The 8,645-nt window shown below is 37.0% G+C and overlaps 1 protein-coding gene across 1 annotated transcript in view; it reads right to left on the bottom strand.

Annotated features, from left to right (window-relative positions):
* Positions 1–236: 236 nt before the first annotated feature.
* LOC107548659 (PEX5-related protein-like) overlaps positions 237–8,645 on the bottom strand; it is a 43,743-nt gene continuing 35,334 nt past the window's right edge. Inside the window, exons 9-13 of the mRNA XM_016229433.1 lie at positions 8,273–8,343; positions 6,074–6,280; positions 4,756–4,921; positions 4,013–4,170; positions 237–2,255 (exon numbers count right to left, since the gene is read on the bottom strand). Of these exons, the coding sequence (XP_016084919.1) occupies positions 2,054–2,255; positions 4,013–4,170; positions 4,756–4,921; positions 6,074–6,280; positions 8,273–8,343 (804 nt within the window). The 3' untranslated portion in view covers positions 237–2,053. The remainder of the gene's footprint in view (positions 2,256–4,012; positions 4,171–4,755; positions 4,922–6,073; positions 6,281–8,272; positions 8,344–8,645) is intronic.

Genomic DNA, 8,645 nt, shown 5'->3' with positions numbered 1-8,645 from the left:
GCGATCATACATCAGGAGTACTTCTGGAGCATGAATTCATCTAGACAATCACCTGAGATTGTACAAAGTTCTAGAAAAGGGGAGGTTTGGCCTCAGGCATGAGATAATCTGCAGTATCTAATGTAACATTCAGCTACAAAGCACAAGCCTCTTCTAACTGTATCGATGAGCATATACAGGACTTTCCAAATAGTTTCGGATATAGAATAATAAAATAAATACATAGAGCAGTAATTAAATAAATGTAGTAACAAATCATAAATTAATAACACTTGATAATGGGTGCTTGAATGGCTTTGCATGCTTTTTCATTGATATAGTTATTTTAACAAATTAATTCTTGAACTAGGTGGGAATAATAAAAACACACGATGCTACAAATAAAAACTCAACTGGATCAGGGAGACTTTAAAAAAAAATAAAGAAACATTATTTAGGCTACATCTACATTAATCTAGATACATTTGAAAACACTCCATACACACTAGTGCTTTCAGGCATCCTCACTGAAACGTCAGAAAATGCTGGTAAACAGTCGACATTAGCCATTGACTTACATAGTAGAGGAAAAAAATACTGTGGAAGTCAATGGCTACCAGCAAATGTTTGGTTACCAACATTATTTGAAATATCTTCTTTTGTGCCGAACAGAAGAAAGGAACTCATCCATGGTTGGAACAACTTGAGGTTGAGTAAATCTTTCATTTTTGAGAGAAGTGCCGCTTTAAATCATCTTATGCGTAAAACAGATATCTATAGGTAAAATATGCGTCACATGGCTAAACGTGTCATCATTTTCGAATACGTCTGTTTTCACATTTCACCTTACAACATGAAAACATCATTTCAGTTTTATCCACTCTGAGAGCATCCTCAAAAAGCTCTGTTTTCACAGCACAAAAACACCACCTCAGTGTGGACAGAAGGCCAAAATATAGAGAAAAATATGCATTTTTAAATGTATCTGGATTAATGTAGGCGTTGCTTTAAAGTACAATAGACCATCTACAGGGTACTACCAGATCTTCTACCTACCAAACACAAAAAGTGACAACGCAAGTAAAGCTTTGGTGCTTTAGGCTTTTCTTCTGCTTCCGGCTGCATGAAGGAAAAAAATCTATAGGTTTTGCATAGCATTTTAAAATGTAGGACTTTTCTTGAAGCACGTATGCATCAAGCACTTGTGTGTTCACACTGATGAGCAAAATAAAACATCATGCAAGCTGGAGATGAACCATAACAAGTAAAATGAGTAACAACGAAAATATTAGGGTATAAAACTGTGAAGCTCACAAATAGTTTGGCTTACATTTTGGGCAGCTTTCCAGTTTTCCTGTTGAATCCAGGCTGATAATTGTGGCAAAAGGGGCAGTATATCTGAAATCCCTGCATCGAATTGTGTAAAATAATCAGCATAACATTTCAACGATGTGGTATGTTTTACAAAAAGACCTTGATGGAACATAGACTTCTACATCAAGCGGTCAAAGTATGGCAAGGAATGGCTTTTATCTGATATTATACCGATAGCATCTCAATTATTTATTTTACATGCAAGATAAGTAAGGCTTTTTAATCTGGTCTGCAAGCTCCAGGAAATAAAGGGGATGATGCAGCAGAGATCAGGTGAGGAGTGTCCAGGGTTGAACTAAGTGCCACCAAAATCTATAATAACCCCACCCTCTCAAAAAAAGAGGGCAATCGAACCAATACATGAAGTCTACGCAGTACAGTACATGTCTAATCAAGTCACTAATGTGAAGTCCTCTCATCAATTGTGAAATTACGAGACGAATCCAGAATTCCTGCGATTCCCCACTGTTACATTGCAGGTCTAGTTGATATTTTCTCTAAGGCATACTTGTACAATCTTCACCCGGCATTGTGCTCTTTAGGGTAATCGTAAACTGATGTGCAAATCTATTAAAATAGTATCATTCAGCACTCAGTTCTCAGGAATGTAAAGGTGCTCTGTGAAACAAAGGTTGCTTTCTGACAAAGTTCTTCTCATTAAGGACTTTGGATATTTGCCATGGTTAAAGGGTATCCTCGCTCACATATCCAGATTAAAAGCTCTCATGAGTAAGTCCAGGTCTCCTATGTTAGCAGCTTGAAAGAGCTCCGGCTGGTCCAGCATGGACAGTGCTATCCGCAGGGCCGTCCAGATGTTTCCAGACATGACCTGGTGCGAAAGCTGCCGACTCCTGCTCTTCCTCTGCAGACTAAGAGCTGTCAGGAAATGACTGGCTGCCTCCCTGGAATAAATGAATGATTAAATAAAAAAAGGGTGTTTCTACAAATGTGGGCACTTTTGGCCCTGTGGACGTTCAGAAAATATTTTACCCCCACATTTTTACTGGTTTACTTAATTTGACCTCTAACAATTTACAACAGTGAACACATCATAGAATTTTTTTTGTATATAAGAGCAAACTAAGACCTACCAAACAAGAACCATAGTCCAATATTTCAATAAACATGCCTGCTAAAATTTTTTCCTGCATGGCCATGATTCAAAAAACAAGTTTTGTCAAAAAAATGTTTGTTAAAAAAATTTAGGTGTAGCTAATGAGGTGAACATTTCCACCACATGTATTTTTTTAAAATTATACATTGTTTAATAGCATTCTGTGGTGGAAAATAATGTTGAAAATTATACACATTTTTGCAATAAAATTGCAGAATAATTTGTCTTGCTAAGCCTAATTTTATGGCTTAAATTATATGCATGTTAAATACACAAAATTAAATAATATTTTCACATATGTGACCCTGGACCACAAAACCAGTCTTAAGTAGCATGAGAATATTTGTAGCAATAGCCAAAAATACATTGTATGGGTCAAAATTATAAATTTTTCTTTTATGCCAAAAATCATTAGGATATTAAGTAAAGATCATGTTCCATGAAGATATTTTGTAAATTTCCTACTGTAAATATATTAAAACTTATTTTTATTGGTAATATGCATTGCTAAGGACTTCATTCTGACAACTTTAAAGGCAATTTTCTCAATATTTTGATTTTTTTGCACCCTCAGATTCCAGATATTCAAATAGTTGTTTTTTATATTTTACCTACTTTTTACCAATATTTTCCTCTATGAAAAAACCATCAGGGTCTATCTATCTATCTATCTATCTATCTATCTATCTATCTATCTATCTATCTATCTATCTATCTATCTATCTATCTATCTAATCTAAGCGTGATTTGACCAAGTACAACATGTTCTATGGTGGAGTTTGGCGTGTGACTGTTTGAGGTTGTGGACAGGTGTCTTTTATACTGATAACGAGTTCAAACAGATGCCATTAATACAGGTAACCAGTGGAGGACAGAGGAGCCTCTTAAAGAAGAAGTTACAGGTCTGTGAGAGCCAGAAATCTTGCTTGTTTGTAGGTGACCAAATACTTATTTTACCAAGGAATTTACCAATTAATTCTTTAAAAATCCTACAATGTGATTTTCTGGATTTTTTTTCTTATTTTGTCTCTCATAGTTGAGGTATACCTATGATGAAAATTACAGGCCTTTCTCATCTTTTTAAGTGGGAGAACTTGCACAATTGGTGGCTGATTAAATACTTTTTTGCCCCACTGTATCTAAAGGCTTGTACATACTGTAACTTTCAAACTTCAGGCTCATACAGTATTTTCGTAATTAAATCGTAATTAATTGAATAGTGTTTTTAAAAGGGAGTTTAATTTAGTTTTGAAGATTCAAATTCTGAGTGTGGGCAAAGGGTAAAATAATCTACATATAAACACATTTGAGAAGTAGCACAACTCATTTTGAAGCCATTTAATGTGACCCTCATAACAAACAAAACCAACCCTTGGGACACAAAAAAAGCAGTAGTTGAAGAAACACCCATAAATGAAGGTATAAATGTTTCCTTATTATGTTGCATTTCTTCCGATAGAACCTCAGGATCAAAGAATTTAAACAAGAAGTTGGGGGATATATTTTACATAATTTTCAGGTCAAGCCCAACTCTCTGTCACAAACCTGTGAGCGCCCATGTTAATGCAGCTGATGCCGAGGTTGTAACGTGAGCGGATGAAGCCGGGCTGCAGCTCCAGGGCTCTGGTATAGGCCTCCACAGCCTCCTCGCTGCGATCTCCATTAGCTAGCGTCGCCCCCAGCCGATTCCACAGCAGGTAGTCCTGTACACACCAATGGCATGGATCAAAATAATTAATGCTCTACACTTGAAAGATTATTGAGGTACATGCATCTGATTTTTAATTCCATTAAGATATGATCTGCTCTCTTTCTTTTAGGGATAAAATATGACCTTTAAGTACAGTGACACTGCATAAAGCAGAGGTACAAAGAAGTTGCCTAGTTCCTAATGTCACAAGGAGCCTGGTATCAGAGTTTCACTTCTACATTGCCATTATCTTTCATCGTATTCACACTCTGAGCCCCCCAGCAGGCAAGCAGACATTACCAAGTCAAGCAGATGGGGAGGATTTCGATTGAGTGTAAATGCAGTCTACACAAGGGGACAGAATTTGGCTTAGCAAGCATCAATCGTCGACAAGGTGACCCACAGGGTTCTGGAGTCAGCGCTCATGAATGGTAAAGCTCCCCTCAAATTTCAAATGAACTGTTTCAAAGATTTTGGAGACACTTTTTTAAGCTCCAGTGACTTTTTCTCTCTCTTTCCTTTGCCCTCTGCCTTTAGGGAGCATATCTGTATGATTTAGCCCCAGTTTGTCAGTCGAGTACACTGAGGAATGGTTTACCTCCGGCCGCACTGACAGCGCTGCGTTGAAGGCTTCCACAGCTTTGTTGAACTCGGAGCTGAGGTTATACAACACTCCCAACCCTGTCTGCAGGTCTGGGTCGATAGTGTCCGAGTTGTGCTGGGCAGCTTCCAGGTACAGGTCCTTCACCTCAGGCAGCAGGGGGCTGGAGATAAAGATAGAGAGAGCTGAGAGACTGAGAGAGAAGCATTGCCCTTCAGGGACGTCCCTACCAGCAACATCATCAAAATGTGTCATTTAATAGCTAAGAAAAAGAGAAAGGGGCTCTATAGAGATTTATGTTGTTGGTACCAAAAATATTCCATTTAGTAGGAATGGGTGTTAACACAGGGTTCAGATTAGTCACATAAAAATTACGTTGAGAAAATTATCAAAATACATGACCACCATCCTCTTCAGGCAACAGTAAAAGTTATAAGCATATGTACAAATATATAGGTTTGCAGGACATAAATAAAATAAGATGAAGTTTGATGTAGATTTTGTTTATTTGTTCAATCATTTTTCAACTTGTTTGATGTTTTAGAATAAATTTCCTTTTTTTAACTTAATAATAATAATAATAATAACTGAGTGCTAAAAGTAATTGCATCAAATCAGCATTTTAGAATGATTTCTGAAGGATCATGTAACACTGAAGCCATAAGTAATAGCTGCCAAAAATTCAGCTTTGCCATCATATAAATAAATTACATTTTAAAATATATTAAAATAGAGAAGAGTTATTTTAAATTCACAACATTACTGTATTTTTTATCAAATAAAATGCAACCTTGGTGAGCATAAGAGACTTCTTTCAAACACATCAAAAATCTTATACATACATTAAAAAACTTTATAAAGATATGAAAATATTTACTTGCAATTAGTTACTTTATTATTATTTAAATGATTGTTAACATAAATTATACAAAAGGTGGGTGTTTGTTAGGTTTCAAATGATACAACAAACATTCAATATTAATATATATTGTTCAATATTAAGACAAAAGCATTTAGACACTTTCAAACATGAGTGGATCACAAAATAAATCACACCTGTGGTCACTCTGCTAGAGAACCTGTTTGAACATGACGGAAACCTTTTGCATCCACTAAAAATGACCTATTGGTTAAAAGGAACTGCAAAAATGGCCAAAATGTAAAGTCAGTTCTGAAAGGTTAGCATAATTCATGTTCAAACCACTTGTTTGTTAATATTTTGTTTCTACAGTAATGAAATTCATACATTTTTTAACTTAAATATCAAAGCTGGTGTATATTCCAGGCATGGCACTGCATTCATTTGTAATCATACCAGCCTGTTATGGAGGGGAAGGAGGGTCTCCGTGAACCAGGTGAGCTCTGCAGGTGCGTGCGGCTCTTCAGAAGATACTTGTATTTGGGGTTGTGCCTTATCCAGCTCAGCAGTGCCTCAGCCGCTTCCTGCCTCATGCCCGTGTTGGTCAGGCTCACTGCCAGGGCCATGAGGGCCTGGAGGTTGTTGGGGTGGAGCTCCAGACACCTGCACACACATACAACGTGGAAGCATCTAAAGAACCGCTGCTTTTGATGGACACTAATTAGCTGTCTGCCATCATAATGAGAGGCAGATGCTTCCTGATTAGTGCTGGTTTTAATTCATGGGTGAATACTTGTGTCATCTCATGTGTCTGCAAATAAATATATTTCAGAAAACTAAAATAAACCATTTGCCCAGTTTCTGATGGAAGTCGCGTTCCCTGTTTAACAAGCGTAAGAAAACACATTGCAAGGGTGACATCTGGATATTGTTTATTACCGCACATTGGCTACACTTACACATCAAAAAATAAAAATGGAAATGTAACAATGCCAATTAAAAGCCTTTTACTAGGTTGCCTTTATGACAGTCAGTAAACACATTTTCTCTTGTTGTCCATTAAAACAAAAGCAGTGTGCACTGCTAATGATTTATCTGCTTCATCCATCAGAAATTTCAGTTCTAAATTGAGTTGATCTAATCAGATTTTGGTAAAAGTATACTCACCCCCTCCCAACCCTCCTGCCTAAATAAGATGCCGGCTGTGTCCCAATTCACATGCTTACACTATGTACTAAAAAATTGACTTCAATATTGCTTATAGGTAAGTTTTGTGGAACACACTGCTATAGACAAATTCCATTCCGCATTTAAAGTTTTGCATCCTAACTTTACTATGTGTTGAACTGTTTTAATGTAGTTCTACTTTATTTCTACTCTATTAGTTCTAATCTTGCACAGCAACTGTGTGGTCCAACCACAGATTTGTGTGGTCCAACCATTTTAAAATGACATCTTAAATTATGTTAGATAATATCAGAGAGACAGACATTATAAAAGCACTCTAATCAAAAGTGATGTGGATACATGGTACCAAAACACAGCTTTTCGAGGGTCACTGGTGATTAACACACATAGATTGGAGTTTTTTCATCCTGGTCGCTCAGAGGAACATTGTATGCGATTATGGCTGGCTGTTCTATCCAAAATGAATATAATCTCCCAAAGGCCTCTGTGCTTATGAAATGCAATTTTAATTGGATCACCGGGTTATTAGAGTAGCTCTTTATCTCGAACAGGAGAGGGCACAGCAGAGAGCTTTGTCTCATTTGGTGTCACAGATAACCACATGGAGATGTCCGATTCAAGGCCTTCTTTAGGTCTGAATGAGGATTAAAGGAATATTTGGATTTGTAATAAACAAACCCATCATTAAGACGTTTTTAACTTCAAATCATTGCTTCTGGGTAAAATGTGAGTCCTCTATCCATAATATTGCTTTCACCAGTGAAAAAGTCATCTCGTCTGAATCAGGAGAGAAATATGCACAGATAAAGCATTGTTTATAAGCAAAAACAGTCCAAAACAGTTCTAAACAAATATATGTTAGTGGATTTTGATGTGAGAGGACCACTAACAGGGGGTGGACTTTTTCACTGGAGGAAGCGCTATTATTATGGTTTTGCGTTTTGGCCAGAAGTGACAATTTAAAGGTAAAACGCCTTAATGATGGGTTTGTTTATTACAAACACACAGCTTTTCACTTCACAAGACATTATTTGATGGACTGGAATTGTGTGGATCACTTGTGGATTATCGTGATGCTTTTATCAGCTGTTTGGACCCTCATTCTGACGGCACCCATTCACTGCAGAGGATCCATTGGTGAGCAAATGATGTAATGCTAAATGCTCTGATGAAGAAACAAACTCATCTACATCTTGGAGTACATTTTAATCAAATTTTCATTTTTGGGTGAATTACTCCTTTAACCTTATTCTTGACTTGACATTTATGGTGAGTATTTTAGGTTTATATCAGTACAATCAGCAACGATAAATGCAGTACTAGTACAAAGCAATGCATTCTAACTCCGCTTTGGCTTTATTTTTGCCATAAACAAGCATCCTAAGTGTGATGACTCAAACTTCATGAGCCAATCAGTTCTGTGTGAACCAACATTTGCATATGATTCATGCAGGGATACTTCCTTACCTCTGGAGGGAGACAATTGCTGCCTGCTCATTCTCACTCTCTGCTTGCGTGGTTCCCAGCACCAGCCAAGCCTGAAAAGAAAATAGGTATTGAACAATGAGCATTGGGGTTATCACCTTGACTCTGGCAAGTGCAGGAGCTACAGTGCTAACCTGGAGGAAATTATTCATTTTCAAAGGCCTGTGGCTCAGACACAATGTTAGTGAGGAACTGAATGGATTTGTGTTGCCATTTCTTGAAGATGGTGAAACATTGGATGTACTAATATTGCTAGACAAATATTTGAAGTTTAGGATATTGGTTTAAGTATAATTTATTATGTGACTGAATATTTGTGCCACGATTCCTCAAGGAATCATTTGTGGGGTTATGA

This window comes from Sinocyclocheilus grahami, unplaced genomic scaffold, assembly GCF_001515645.1.
Source record: "Sinocyclocheilus grahami isolate Dianchi unplaced genomic scaffold, SAMN03320097.WGS_v1.1 scaffold352.1, whole genome shotgun sequence".
Classification (NCBI taxonomy): domain Eukaryota; kingdom Metazoa; phylum Chordata; class Actinopteri; order Cypriniformes; family Cyprinidae; genus Sinocyclocheilus; species Sinocyclocheilus grahami.
This window is presented reverse-complemented; position numbering and strand designations above follow the sequence as displayed.